At 35.4% G+C, this 16,249-nt stretch overlaps 1 protein-coding gene across 1 annotated transcript; it reads right to left on the bottom strand.

The window, feature by feature from the left end:
• Positions 1-1,617: 1,617 nt before the first annotated feature.
• LOC123526314 (uncharacterized) lies at positions 1,618-6,364 on the bottom strand. The gene is made up of 2 exons (XM_045305406.2): positions 5,983-6,364; positions 1,618-2,114 (listed from the first exon to the last, which is right to left on the bottom strand). The coding sequence occupies exons 1-2, from the start codon at positions 6,194-6,196 to the stop codon at positions 1,618-1,620; spliced, it is 711 nt and encodes a 236-aa protein (XP_045161341.2). The 5' UTR covers positions 6,197-6,364.
• Positions 6,365-16,249: the final 9,885 nt, after the last annotated feature.

The raw sequence follows: 16,249 nt of genomic DNA, 5'->3' as shown, positions 1-16,249 counted from the left end.
TAAATGAAACAGTAAGTATATAAGACAAAACATTTTCATTTTTACGTTTTTAATTAGCTAAGGTTTGGCATTAATTTGGCCATGACTGAATGATAGATATTTTAATAAAATAAGATTTTCCCCGATTACGGTAGAAAATCCCAGAATACATTCTGCAGATGCATGTTAGTATTATGCCATAACAAGAAATAGAAAATTACAGCATTTAAACAGATTCCCCGATCAACGGTGAAATTCTGTAAAGATTATTTTGTCTTTTGTTTTTACAAAGTGTTCTGTATCATCACTTGCTTCTAGCGAACTTGAATGTTTATTATCTATAATTTCAATGTGTTGTGCGCATGCGTGAATCCAGTCATGACGATATCCTAGGTTTGGAGTCAGTATCGTTACTATCGTATTAAGAGAACACCTTCACGTACCAGGCACCATGGTTGAAATCGTGTTGTTCCACTGAAAATAGATAATATAAGCCGAGAAAAAAGGGAAGGGTGGGTGCGGTTTTAAACATGTACATTTTATTTTCTAAATGTATACTTTTAAAAATTTAACTGTCTACCTCTCGTTCTTGGAATTTGCAGGAAAAAAGGCCGCTCCTGAAGCGTGGGCTGTTTATATATGGGGAAAAATGTAGTGGGCGGTTCTAAATTTTTGAAACGGATTATTTGATTGGATCTTGGGAACCATGCGGTCGCGTGCAAAATAAATGTTGTTCACGTTATATGTCGTAAACATTTTATTATTTTGCAACGCGACTCGGACACAAAACCCACAACAGGCAAAGCATACTGAAGTAGATGTTTCTATTTATAAGTAACTTGTCTAAAACCTTGAAATATTTAACAAAATAGCATGCTATGCCTGTCGTGGTTTTCTGGGACCATTTGAAAGGAGTTGAGGTAAAAACGATGTTGCTCAAGGGAGGGGCCGTTGTAGAGAGGTTGCACTGTAGTTATTGTACCCGTGAAAATAAAATCCCACCGTAACGACATTCAAATATATATAGTACTTTAGTACTTTAATCGAGATTCAATGGACTCTTGTTTCAACTATCCTTTTGTTAAATGCCGTTACAATGTGATTTAGCTGTAAATGAAACAGTAAGTATATAAGACAAAACATTTTCATTTTTACGTTTTTAATTAGCTAGGTTTGGCATTAATTTGGCCATGACTGAATGATAGATATTTTAATAAAATAAGATTTTCCCCGATTACGGTAGAAAATCCCAGAATACATTCTGCAGATGCATGTTAGTATTATGCCAAAAAGGGCGCGATTTAGACTAGCTAAAGAGTGAGCCTTCCGCCAAAATCTGCGGACTTGCATGAATCTGCAGGATATTAACAAGATAACCGGTCATGGCCATTGCTAGCTTATCCGGACTATATTAATTGAAATTTTGCCAAACATTTTTATTATTAAACTATCAAAACCAGAGTTATAACTGCGTTAGACTGATGAACAGAAAAGGGAACAAGAACAACAGTCAGTTTTCCTTAGTTAGATTAACACTATGTACATGCATATACTCTCTCTCCTTCAATTATTATTTTGTACAGAGCAGAAGACAGTGTATTAAGCATTATATCGTATCCAAGTTCTGACAAATGAGTGTCATCCGTGTGAAAAAATTGTTTTTTCTAAAGAAATGTCAGCGTATTTTATATAGCCACCTCCGTTTCTAATAACAAATGTTGCGAGAGAACTGTTGATACGTTTTCTAATGTTTTCCGCAGTTGGTGTGTATGGTACATAACGCCAGGTTCTGCGCGGAAGAATTTGTGACCAGATAAGCCTAGTGTTGGGCAGTAATGGCTGCAGGAAATCAGTTATCAACATTTTGAATTCGAATGTTATGTCCCAAGTGGATTTGGTGCCTATGTCATTTCCACCACAATGAATGACAATCATGTCTGGTTCATCTTTAAATTGTAGTAAATATTGTACAGACCTGCGTATATCTCTAATTCTCATGCCACTGAGAAATTCCCACGTGATCCTGACATTATAATGTTGCAAACCTAAACTGTTGCCATCCAGTCTAAAGGCTAGTCTATGGTACGCTCCTTTTATTAGGGAGGACCCTATTATCCAAACATTGGTCAGCTTAACTGCAATATTTTGAAATAAGAGTTTTTCTATTTCCATTTTCTTAAGATTGGTATCATAATTTTAGTTCTTGGCGTAAGGATACAGGTTAGATTGTAGTGAATAAAATGCACTTTCTCTTATTAATATCAAACAGTAACATGAATTATCAATAACAAACGGTAACACACAACCATTTTTAAACATATTTACAGATATGTAACTGGAATAAAAAAGAAAACTGGCTTAAAATTAGTATTCTTCATTCAAAATGTCATCTGTTCTTACAACAGTTTTCCGTATGTTGTTGTATAATTGCTATCAGCCCGATGCGGTGCTGTAGCTTGATCAATGTATTTGAAAATAATTATAACTGCCGAAAAGCGGACTGCACAGCCTGCCATATACCAATGGCTTTAATGGCATTTGGCACGTCCTTTACACAAAACTTTTTTTTTTTTTTTATATAAATATTATTTTAATTTAATTATGCTTGAATTATGTACGCCATATACCAATGGCTTTAACAAACAGGTAATACCAACAGGTATAGCAATAATGATACTGTGACAGCGAATGTGACTTTCAAGATATGATTTTTTACAAAGGCACACTCATTTTCAATTTATACATTTTAAGGCTTATTACCGCCAAAATTAGCACTCAGCCAGAGATCAGTCACAATTTTAACGAATGTAAGATTTGTAACTATCAGATTTCCATCTTCCTTGGGACTTTATATTATTTATTGAAGTCCCGTCTCGAAACATTGAAGTTGCGCCACCAATTCTAAAAGAGTGTGATTTATACAAATTGGCGTCTAAACCTGCAAATTTTATTGCTTTTCTCAAAACTGCGTTAAACTGGAAAGAAGTTAGGGGGCTTTCGTCAAAATGAACAAAGAATGGACCATCTGTATTTGGTCTGAAGGCAATATAGTTAGCAATGTTTTCACAACAGAATTTGTTCTTATCGCTTATTTCGATGTCAACTGATGTTCCGGTGCCCGTCTGATCAGTTTTTGATTTCTGTAAGTAAATTCGTATTTTGTTTGACCCAATGATTACATCCTGAAACTTGAGAACGCCTGAAGTTGTTGTTTTATTGCTAGAAGTAAATTCGCTAATACGTAATAAGCCAATGTAAGCTAACGAGAAAGCCGCCGTAAACAACATGGCTTCAAATTGTGATCTGCAAACGTGTGTTAGGGAATCTAACAGCTTCAACAGAACTGACTGCGTTATTGGTTGTCTGGTATCGGTGTTTGTTTTCAGGCGCTTTAGCCCTTCTAACATATTTCTAACGATAAACTGTTTGGTATTATCCAGTAGGCCATTCAATTTATTCACGTAACTGATCGCAGAAATATGGCAATTTACAGATGAGTGCGAGTATTGCCTCAAAGACATGAATGCGATGTATTCCGTTATTTGCTCGACGGTTGGTGGCCAGTTTAATTCGACATAACTATTAATGCAGAAATTTGTAAAAGACTCGATTGCTGAACGATATCTTTTCTGTGTATTTTGTGAAAGGGAAGCGCTGATAAGCCTGTCTATTTCGCCCTCAACAGCTGGAGGAAGGACTCCGGAACTTGACAAGGCTCCCGGTCCGCGGAGAGGGGCAGTAGATGATTGAGTCTTGTCCACTGAAATCGACTGATAGAATCAGCAATACTGTTTAATTTTCCAGATATGTGATTGCATTTTAAAACAGTGTTATTTTCCATCAGAAGGAGCGTAAGATGTCTAATTAAATGCATTACTCTACCGTTTTTTGATGTCTTTTTATTTATAATGCTGACTAATGCCTCGTTGTCCGAATGTAAAATTATTCTTGTATTTTTTACCTTTTTGCCCCATATATGAAATGCTAAAATAATTGGTACAAGTTCTAAATATGTTATATCTTTGAAAATTTCTGATTCCCATGAATCGGGCCACTTTATGAACGACCACTCGCCCTGAAAATAACACCCACAGCCTAAATGGCTGTTTCCTGATGCGTCTGTGAAGAAATCAATACTAGTAGCATCAACCCAATCGAAATTAATAAAAGTGCATGACCCGTTGAAGTTTTTGATAAATTGTAACCAAATATTTGCGTCTTCTCTTATTGAATGTGTTACTCTGATCCAATGAAACGGTTTACGTGCTTGACACATGACGTCATAAAATCTGCGAAGGAAAGCTCTACCTGCCGGTATGGCCTTACACATGAAGTTCAAGAGTCCTACTGTGGACTGCAAATTATGGAGGCGAACTTTCTTGGAATTTATTAAAGACAGAAGCTGCTGTTCCGCTTTCTTAATTTTGTCGGAAGGTATCCGAATTGTATTATTTTCCGCGTCTATTTCTAAACCTAAATAAGTAATTATTTTGATAGGTCCCGTCCATTTATCTTCAGCTAAAGGCACGCTTAAATCTTCACAAGTGTTTTGAAAATTTGACATTAAACTTGAACAACTTTCATAAGAATCGTCAGCCATGAAGAAATCGTCTAATAAATGGTCAAAATTGTTAGAACCTGAATCTTTTTGTACGCACCATTGAAGAAAAGTTGCGAATTTTTCAAAAATAAAACATGAACAAGATGCACCCATCGGTAACATTTTTTGAATCCAGTATCCGTCGTCAGTCCGTATTCCTAGCAGATCGAAGTCGGCTGGCCGTACGGGACATAGGTTGAATGCTGATTTTATATCTGCTTTTGCCATGTATACAGACGAGCCTATTTTTTGCACCATTTTGACAGCATTATCAAAACAGGAATATTCAACATGGCTATAGTCCTGATGTATAAAATCATTAACACTGATGTTAGGTGGAAAGGACAGGTTAGTTATTAGGCGCCAGCCTCCTGTTTTCTTCGGGATTAAACCTACCGGATTAATGCGCAGATTGAGATTGGGGTGTCGAGAAAGGTCCTATAATTCTGCCCGCTAATTTTTCAGCATAAAGTTTCTCGTCTAACATTTTCGATTGTTTGCGTGCTGATATAAGATTATTTGAATGTAGAGGAATTCTCGGCCCGGAATAATTTAAGCTAAAACCATGTTTGAAACCAGCCAATAGAAAATCTGCTTCTTTATTATTTGGATATGTCGATAATCGCTTTTCTAAAGTTGTAAGATTAATTGGAGTGATACCGAGGTCCCATAGCCCGTTTGTTTGCACCATGAGGTCCTTGTCCCATAAACGGCCTTGGGGCTGGTGCCCTGAAACGAGTGTTAAACGACGGTCTCATTATGTTATGCCTGAATCTGATTTGGTGCTGACCATTCCCAAAGGTCTGGTTAGTGTGACAGTTCATGGAAGGATGGTTACCATGACACTTATACAGGAATGCAGATAAGGACAATACCTTTCGTTGCAAAAACCTAATCTGTTGTAGGCAAAACATTTCTTCTCTGAGCTAACGGACATGCTATTTAACTGATTTGCATGTAATGGTTGCATGAAAAGCATCCAAAGTTCAGGGTCAATCGTCTCCCACTTGGTTGACAGAGCTAGCGACTTTTTGAGCCGGAACTGTTTGTCGTACACCCACCAACCTGTGTATTTACTTGCAGCTAAACGGATGTTATAAAAATATTGGAGCATTTGTAGGGTTTCCCCGGGGTGCTTTAAGCCGTAAATATACATATATACTAGAAAGCATCTGACCAGATTTCGATTTTTTCCAAAATTTTAGCAGATTGTTCTTTCTTAGCTAATACTAATTCTCCGTCTAATAATTGAAATGTTTGTTTTTGAGAGGTCTGATTGTTCTGGCTATGAAGGAGAGTTTGTAAGTCAACATACTGGCCTAACCAGATTTTTTCCTTGACAGTATTACTGACGTGAGCATCTAATATGCCGTTAGAACAAGTATATAATGGGATATGTTCACCTGATTGTCCCGGGCTGTCCACGTGACCTTCGCTCCTATTCGGCGGTGCCGGCTGTGTCTGCTGACGTTTCCTATTCGGCGGTGACGGTGGTGTTTCTTGACTTTTTGGCTGGCCAGATTTCGGTGTCGCTTGATCCGATGGACCCTTGTTTCCATCCGATGATGATGCATGTGGAGCTCTTTGTGATGTCCGGGCCCGTTTTCGTGGAGGCATGCTCAGTTTGTTTAGGTTATGGAAAAAAGCAAAACAAAAAATTAATATTCAGTTTAGAGGAATTAAGATCGTAAAGCTACCATGTTTTCTGTTGATGTTTTTGTTTTTATTATAGTTATTATTTGCGCCGCGCCAAGAAAAAACCAACACAGTGGCCCCGCGACCCGCAACGACCAGACCAGCCCGCCCAGGACCCATTCTTTCGCTGACGGTTTCTCTAATTGTTACAGGCTTTGAAATTGAACAGCATAGAGCCAGACCAGACCGCCCGGACGCGAAGGCCGGCCCGGACCCGATCCGGTCGCAAAAGAACCCCGCCGGCCTTCTCACGGCGCGGCTCATTTATAAATATGACGTCACCTTGATGACGCGTATTCAAATATATACTGTAAAGCAAGACTTAGTTTAAATGAGCTAGATCTAGAGCGTTCAATAAATTTATTTTTTGGATAGATACTACAATGAACACCTTCCGAAAGTAACAATAAAATAACAGTCGATCTTGATACAAGTTTTAAACATGTACATTTTATTTTCTAAATGTATACTTTTAAAAATTTAACTGTCTACCTCTCGTTCTTGGAATTTGCAGGAAAAAAGGCCGCTCCTGAAGCGTGGGCTGTTTATATATGGGGAAAAATGTAGTGGGCGGTTCTAAATTTTTGAAACGGATTATTTGATTGGATCTTGGGAACCATGCGGTCGCGTGCAAAATAAATGTTGTTCACGTTATATGTCGTAAACATTTTATTCTACAAGCATTTAATTTCATACTCAGTACATCTAAGGACGGCGGGGTCTTTTGCGACGATTTGATTATAGACATTATGTCAGAAAACATTCATCATCCACCTCTTAATGTGGGGAAGTTGGCAGTTAGTTGCGGGGTACAAGTTTGTAATGTTACAGAATCCTGGTATACTGGTTAAGTTACAGGGGTCGGACATATATAATGTCTCTCGGGTTTTTAAGCGAGAATTCACTGTCATCTTGGCAGAAATGGCGATGTAAACAAAGAAACGGGAGGTTTTTATTAAAAAAACATGTAAGTACATGCTTATTTGCCATTTGATCGATCTGCTGATATACTCTTTCGATAGCCACATGTGTAAGGTGAGATCGACACATTCGTTTTTGGTCGTACATTTGACAGTACAAAAACTATTGAAGGGACAAATTGATTTGAAGTGACTGTTTTTGGATTTCTGTCATGTTTTTGTGCAAGTTTTGACCAAAACAGGCATTTTGCTCGTGTTAGATTGACTGTATTACGTACTAAATTACTAAATCTCAATTTCGAAAATGTTTGCACGTTTATAAAACCTGGCATCGCCGGTTTTTTTAACTTTAAGCATATTTGGATGTCTATCGGGCCTATTTAAGCAAATTTAATGTATCAACTGGTTTCAAAGCATAAGCAAATCAAAGGCTGAAACATACATGCTAATTGTGAAAAAGTAAAACTTAACTTAACCCAATATTTGCATTTGAAACGTATATGCCATTCGAATACTGTGTTTACTTTGTTACATTCTAGACCCTTGTATGTAAAAAACAATTTTTGGTCTTAAATCACGTACAGTAACATACGGTACAAAAAATCGTAATTTTCTGCATTTTAAAAAAAGTAATATTTTTTTTGTAATTTCACTGAAATAGTAAAATATTATCTATGATCAATCATCTTTTATATGGAAATTGCAGATAATAAGAATTCACATATGTGTGTGTATACAAAGAAGGTATCATCGAAAAACAAACGGAGCCTGCTTCTCAGTGAATAAGACAGTACACGTACCTAAATATTAGCGAACTATACATGGATTAATTTGTGAAACTTGTGATGTATACACGGGATATAAAGACAACTGAATTCTGTATAAGGGACTAGCCCACACATTTAAGCAAAAATATTTTGCAAAAAAAAAAAAAGTATTTTGACACACTATTTATATCAGAACATGATATTTTGCATTTAAACGGCTTTAAAAAAATAAGAGAAGGCAAAAATGACACCCGTGCTACGACTCGAACCCACGAATCATAAAACAATCTTCACTACAATATTATACGGAGCACACTAACAGATGGCACCACGGAGGCAGCTATTTTTAGCGTGTAAATCTAAACATAAAACATTTAATCTAACCCATCACTGACGAGGTAGAGGTCTGAGGTCGAAAATAGCGGAAAAAAAACTATTGACTATTGTTTCTGATGTTTCACCAATACGTTTAATATGTAAATAGCCTAGTTTCAGAGCCCTGTTTATAAATACAACTATTTCTATGTTTATACATTTTTTACATGATTGCGATGTGTGGGCCTATCCCTTCAAAATACCCCCATTTAATAAAATGAAGTGAACGACATACGGTATCTACTAACTAATCACAAGAAAATAAACCAGAGGATACTGATTGTACACATCCGCATGCGTTCCGATACATAGATGTATACATGTGCATTTAAAATGACTTAGCATATTAAAGGACAATTATTTCGATATTCGTAACTATTATCTTTACAGCATGCGTAGACATAGAAAGAGGTTGATTGAGGAGCGAGAGAGAGGGGGTCGAGTTGAGGAGAGAGAGGGCGATAGAAAGAGGGGTGGATGGAAAGAGTGAGGGGGTTAGGGAGAGAGGAAGGGAGATATGGAGAGGGTAAATTTACAACATATTAGTAATATATCTTATCTACAACATATCTACGATCTACACTGACATACAGACCTAAATGAGCGCTTGAAAGGTTCAACCCTTAGACACTATGGTCATAATACGAAAGGGCTACCTTTTACTTGAGCACTGCGGCGGCTTCAAACAACGTTAATGCATGTAAACTAGACTAATTACGACTTCTATTTCATAAGTTTTGAAGTTCAATATGAACATTTGAAAATGCTCTGACGTGCTTCTTTTCTCCGGAGATTACCGATATAAAACGATTGAACTGTTTCCAATTAAAATACCGCTGCTAATTAAAAATGACCAAACTTATTGTCTGCAATTTCCATAAAGATGATTAATCATAGATAATATTTTACTATTTCAGTGAAATTAAAAAAATACGACTTTTTTAAAATGCAGAAAATTACGATTTTTTTATACCGTATTTTACTGTACATGATTTAAGACCAATACAAGGGTCTAGAATGTAACACGGTAAACACAGTATTTGAATGGCATATACATGTACGTTTCAAATGCAAATATTGGTTTAAGTTTTACTTTTTCACAATTAGCATGTATGTTTCAACCTTTGATTTGCTTATGCTTTGAAACCAGTTGATAACATTAAATTTGCTTAAATAGGCCCGATAGACATCCAAATATGCTTAAAGTAAAAAAGACTCGGCGATGCCAGGTTTTAGAAACGTGCAAACATTTCCGAAATTGAGATATAGTAATTTAGTACGTAATACAGTCAATCTAACACGAGCAGAATGCCTGTTTTGGTCAAAACTTGCACAAAAACATGACAGAAATCCAAAAACAGTCACTTCAAATCAATTTGTCCCTTCAATAGTTTTTGTACTGTCAACTGTACGACCAAAAACGGATGTGTCGATCTCACCTTACACATGTGGCTATCGAAAGTGTATATCAGCAGTTCGATCAAATGGCAAATAAGCATGTACTTACATGTTTTTTAAAGAAAAACCTCCCGTTTCGTTGTTTACATCGTCATTTCTGCCAAGATGACATTGAATTCTCGCTTGAAAACCCGAGAGACATTATATACCTTCGACCCCCTGAGTTAACTGTCCGCCGTTACATTACTGGCTTTATAGATTTTCCCTGTCCGTCCCTCTTACAGCCTGTATGTCAGTTACAAAATGTGGACATAAACACCCGATTTAACAAATGATTCTTGTTTTGAAAGTGTTTGACATTACTTTTCCAAAAGGAATAGAAACCATTTCCATGCCACGGCTAAACAAGACTTTACTCCTTAATATTTGTTTGGCTTTAAAATTAATTTCAAAGCTTTACTTTCAAAGGTTAATTGGCTGCGTTTCCAAATCAAAATAGTACATAAAATCTAATTCTGAAACAAAGTAAATGTCAATTCCTTGAATTGCCCTCATAGCAAAATCATTTAAACTTTCAAATCTTGTATTGTCTGAGGTACAATTAGATTTGAGCTACGTAATTGTGTTTGCATTGATATTTCCCGAAACGGAACAAATTATGTGACCTTTATAAAATGTCTTTTCTGTTTTTATTTAAATTTGAAACGGTGAACTTAATGGTAATTCAAACAAAGACGTTATATGGTCGGTTTTTTAATATAAAATGTGAAAAATGCTAATCTGTAAACAGTACAATAAACTGTTTCGGGCTTAAATAAGAGATGCTCATGTTAACTGAACTGTTCAGGTATATATTTGTGTAGACAAATTAGCTTTTTTTTGTACTTCAACACGCATATCGAATGATAAATTTTATCTTAATCTCGAAATCACGTCGTCATTTGCACCGAATTTTTTTTTAGGGGGGAGGGGGGGGGGGGTGGAGGGAGGGGGGGGGGGGGGGGGGGGTGTTGATCGGTTCTGCTAATCCCCATTCCCGCCAAAACGCGAGGACGAGTCCATATATGATAACTGATATGATAAAATAACAATTCATAATACTTGCGCATACCTTGACAAGTAAATATCAGTTTTTGTTTCATTTTAACTATACAGTTAGTATACTGCAACGTAGCTCAGTTGTGTAAAATGATTAACAATTGGATAAGCAAATCGTTTTGTGAGGTCGAATCCTCATGAGATTTTGTTTTGTTTTTCCTATTTGTTTTCATTTTTGTTCCCATAATTTCGTTTCTTTCTTTGATGGTTTGTATTTGCATATTGTCTTTATATAACATAATATTATGTTCATTATTCGCTTAAGTGCATGCATTTTATTAATATCATCTTTGATATGATGCTTATCCTTTCTCATCTGCCATATCGGCTTTAGATATTTCTCTGTCGTGTTGTCACAGAGCACTTGAAGGAATCTAAATTTTTTATGCGAAAATGAAATAAAAATTATATGTCGATGCTGAGTTTCGAACCCACACGGCAAAAGATCTATTTAACATGGACAGTATGTTTTACCTCTGAGCTAATTTGTAATTAGTACTAAAACTAAAAATATTGAAATTTTATCATGTTAGAAAAATGTTGAATTCCCAATGTTCCATTTTAATCTATTTATAGTCATGTTTGTAAAGATCAAGTTATCGTTGGGGCATAGTACTTTCTATGTACGCTTTTGATTTATTAGTGTCTTAGACTTGAATTTTTCTTACCACTATGCATTTATCAGGCCGATATCATCCTGCTATGCGAGGAAGCGGCGCTTGATAGTATATTTAGTTTTAAACGAACCGGTTGCAAGTAATGTTTTCATTTTTCTTTTTCTTTTGGGAAGAATTGGGGAATAGTGTATATAATGCATTACACTGGTTTAACAGGACTTACGACGTTTTTTTTTTTCAAATGTATAGTTACTATTATATTAATGAGGGTTAATCAGATTTCTGTCAAGTAACGGATTTATTAGTATTTGAAACTGTAGCATTTGTTAATTTACAATTATTTCTGTCCAAGCAATACTTAATGCAATTCATATCTTCAGTAGGAGTATTTATTAAAATTTCATTTTCCCATCCTCGTAATTTAACCAAAAAGAGAGTGATTTTAGCACAAGTAAAACTTTGATAAGTATACTTTGTCCAAGGAATGATATTATTAATTATTTATACACTCCGGCGGTTAAACGTCGTACTAAATATTGAAATTAGTGAAATTATTACGCCCGACGTATAACCGCCCATCGTGTATAAATAGTGTTGAAACAGGGTTTTGCTATAAAATATTTCTTAAATATTAAATAAAGCGTTAAAAAATTAAAGAAGAGATTATGAATTTATCATGGTTAAAAACCCAAGGCAAAGTAACTGATAATTGATAACTGAACGTTCCGTTTCAGTCTGTAACCACTGATTGAATCTATATTCATATTGGTTAGTACCTATCTTACATTTCTTATATTTTAGATTAACAAATCATTGAATTTTAGTAAATTTTCTGAGTAAAATGGAATGGAAAATGCATAAATTTAGGCTTTAAGAAGATCTCATACAATCATTATTCAGTAGAATTTATGTGGGTAGCATCGCTTTATATCATTACGCAGGTGTGTTAAACACCAGTCCTATTTTTTCTATTTCGTAAACTGCCATTTTAAAACATGTAGTTATAAAACATGTAGTTATACTTTACGACTTCTCTAACTGTACTTTTGCTTTTATCTCTGCCAATTTTGACAGATATAAATGTAAAGTGGACAAAACTTAACAAAACTAACAATTGTACATAATTTCGTTGAGCCTTGATAGTTGCAATAATAAAAAAGTCACATAATGAGTGCACTTTGGTACTGGTCGCTAAGCGGCAAGTAGTGCGACCTGCGGGATTAAACAATTTTGTGGCTATTATGATAGAATATGCTTTTATCCTGACATCGTATGCTTTTCTGCGAGTGTGCATTAGAAGATTATCAGATTTGTATCGGGAAATATGCACGAGTTTACTGTGATAAATTCGCGCAATTCCTATCTGCGAAAACACGAGTGCATAATTATTACTCGATGCAAAACTTCACAATTTCCTTTAAGGGAAGCCCTCCATCACAAAATAACTTACAGGCTTTATACTTGTTGAGATTTGATGCTTAGTTTGCTTTCTGGGACATAGTTTGATATTATTGAAGCTTTTAATGACCCTACAAAGTATGGACAACCTATATGTTTCAGCAGGGGTGAAATACATTTTTCCAAAAGAATTACAATTTTTTAAAATTTTAAGCTGATTCTTCAGACGCGTCATTTTTGAAATAACATATTAAAATCAATTATTGTGATTAAGAAACAAAAATACATCATAAAAGAGACGATTTCTACGAAAGACCGGTAGTGACTTCAACCTTCAAACTTCACACTTCATACTTCACACTTCATACTTCAGACTTCACACTTCATACTTCACATTTCAGACTTCACACTTCAGACTTCACACTTCATACTTCACACTTCAAACGTCAGACTTCACACTTCATACTTCTCACTTCAAACTTCATTCTTCAGACTTCAGACTTCTCCTTCACTGCACGCTTCGCACTTCGTAGATTAAACATCACGTGACTTGACGTCATCTGCTTATTGTGTATTGGCATAGATGTGTACAGTTCGATTACTAGGTCATACGTGTTTACACGTTTTCAAACCAAAATTTCTCTACTTACAGAATGACCTTTCTACTTTTTGATTATGTTTTGTTTTAGCTTGAGCTCACGTTTTCCTTATACAAGACACACAAAAATTTGGAACCCTGAATTTAGCTTACAAAACGCAATATTTAATGTTTACAAACATGATGTTTACAAAAACGAACTGTATGCCATTTCTTTTTTGAGTTTTAAGTATTATTGATTGTGTACATTTTCAATGTTCTAGGAATATAAACGACTTTTCGAGTTTAGATTATATCACTTGTTGATATTCGAAAAATAAGGGGAATTCACTGTCTGTCGTCCGTCCGTTCAAAATCTTCTTGAGAAAGACTATTGAGATAATTTTTTAAACAGTCTCACGGGAATGATACATGGGTGACGCACATACAAATTGCTAAAGCAATTTCATTCAATGCAGAAATGTGGTTGCCATAGTAAACGAAAGGAAAAATATGTTTAAAAATCTTCATGTGTAAACTAGAAAGGCATAGAAATTAGATATATGGTGTGTGGCATTACCTAGCGGTCTTCTACTATTAAAGGTATGCCACTGGATTCAAAATTATCTCATCCGAGGGACAGTACTTTTAAACGGACTTATAAAGGAAAACCTTTGAAATATCTTCTTCTCGTACAGTATATCATACTCTACGATATTCATTCAAATTACGCCCCTGGTGTCAGAAGTAACTCAGCCATAATCATTATTCTACTTCATTATGCCCAATCTCGGTAATTCCAGGTTGTTTTAAAAATAGAAAAAAAAACGCTCGAAAAAGACTTCACACTTCAAACTTCAGACTTCAGACTTCAAACTTCAAACTTCAGACTTCAGACTTCAGACTTCAAACTTCAGACTTCACACTTCAGACTTCACACTTCAGACTTCACACATCAAACTTAAAACTTCAGACTTCACACTTCACATTTCAAACTTCAGACTTCATACTTCACACTTCAAACTTCACACTTCAGACTTCACATTTCACACTTCAGACTTTCCTATTATTTGTATGTGTATTAAGAATTATATATATGAAGTGTGAAGTGTGAAGTTTGAACTGTGAAGTCTGAAGTTCGAAGTCACCACCGGTCTTTCGTAGATTTCAGCTTTGAAATAGTAAATTTCTCAACTTTGACTGAGGTATCATAATGAATTAATTTTGCAAGAGCTTGCCAACAATTTGAGGATTTTCATTATATTTCTATATTATAAAACGGGTATTACATCAGGGTTATCTTTATCACAAATTACAGAGGGCTCTCACTAACTTTTATCACGTATCGTTCGAAATTTCAAAGGAATACAACACAGACCTTAAAACACCTCGTACTCCTGATCTTAAACACGTAGAATACTAGGAAGATGGGTTTTAAAAACTACAGAAAATTAGCCTGTATGCTGATTTTTATCAAATATTTGTCAAATCTGATAACAACTCTATCAAACGAGGATACGATGCATAATTTGTAAATCACAGTGCATGTTTGATGATTGACCTATCTTCAAGTTGTCACTGCGCTTTCCTGCCTGCTTGATGACAACTCAAGTGTGAAGCTATGCGATGCTTTTCTACTAAAACCCACAAAAAGTGACAGATCAAATTGTATTTAAAGACACTTCTAACTAGCTCATAAATGCCAAATTGAACTAAAACTTTGTTTACTATTCGTTGTTGATTTTTTTGTTGTGTGATCGTTTGTCAACATTTCCGTGATTTATTTCAGAAAGCTTTATTCACTACGTTTGTGTTACATGTATCTGTAGCGGAAAGAACAGTTACTACTAAGGTCGACTGTCTTTCGCGTGTTGCTGCAACTAAAACCAGTGTACCACTAGACTATACTCTGTTGCATATTACATGTATTGTACTCGTCAGTAAAATGATAATTGACATAAAGTATACTCTCCTACATATTCAGCTGATGGTTGACACAAAAGTTATTCATTGTTGCGATTGATTTACATATGAGAGGCCAGCAAAAAGTTATTCCTCGTCCTTGGTCTCTTGGGCTGTTTTGATCAATAGTGTTCTAGACAATGTTGACCTTTGACATTGATAAATCGTAGGGAGTGACATATTTTTCATAAACATTGTGTCCCACTGGAAGCAGAAACAAGACAAGTAAAAGAAGACAGCAAATTAAATCGCCTAGCAAATATAACTAGGATGTGCTGGATGATACAAAACAAGTCACGATTAGCATATTGTGTCGTCTGATAAAGGTTGTCTATCTGCTAGCGACAACAATTCAATAAAAGAGACAGACAACCATGTAATTGTCCTTTTGAGAAGTTTTACAAAAGCACAAGAAGAATTTCATGAATATGAAATAGTTGGAAGACAATTGCCTTCTGAATGACTAGTCCTATCTAAGATGTAACTGACATGAATGATTTAAGTTATATTATGTTCAAGTTCCATGTAAAAAGGAACAATTCCTTTACAGAATTTATAATGCACGGACGGACACCTGGGGTCTTCCTCCACCATCAAAGCTGGAAAGTCGCCATATGACCTATAATTGTGTCGGTGCGACGTTAAATCCAACAAATTAAATAAAATGTACAGTATTTACGTATGCACGAACTTAAGTTTGTTAAAACAGTTTACACATAATTTATGTATATACAGTAAGAGTTTTTACTTTCACAAAAATACTGGCATTTATTTAACAAATCATATTTAATTGTCAATGCGGCTCTGATTGATAATGTATCCAATACTAAAAGCAGCTAACAAGTCGAATGTATCATACTGAG

Source organism: Mercenaria mercenaria, chromosome 12 (assembly GCF_021730395.1).
Source record: "Mercenaria mercenaria strain notata chromosome 12, MADL_Memer_1, whole genome shotgun sequence".
In the NCBI taxonomy this organism is placed as follows: domain Eukaryota; kingdom Metazoa; phylum Mollusca; class Bivalvia; order Venerida; family Veneridae; genus Mercenaria; species Mercenaria mercenaria.
This window is presented reverse-complemented; position numbering and strand designations above follow the sequence as displayed.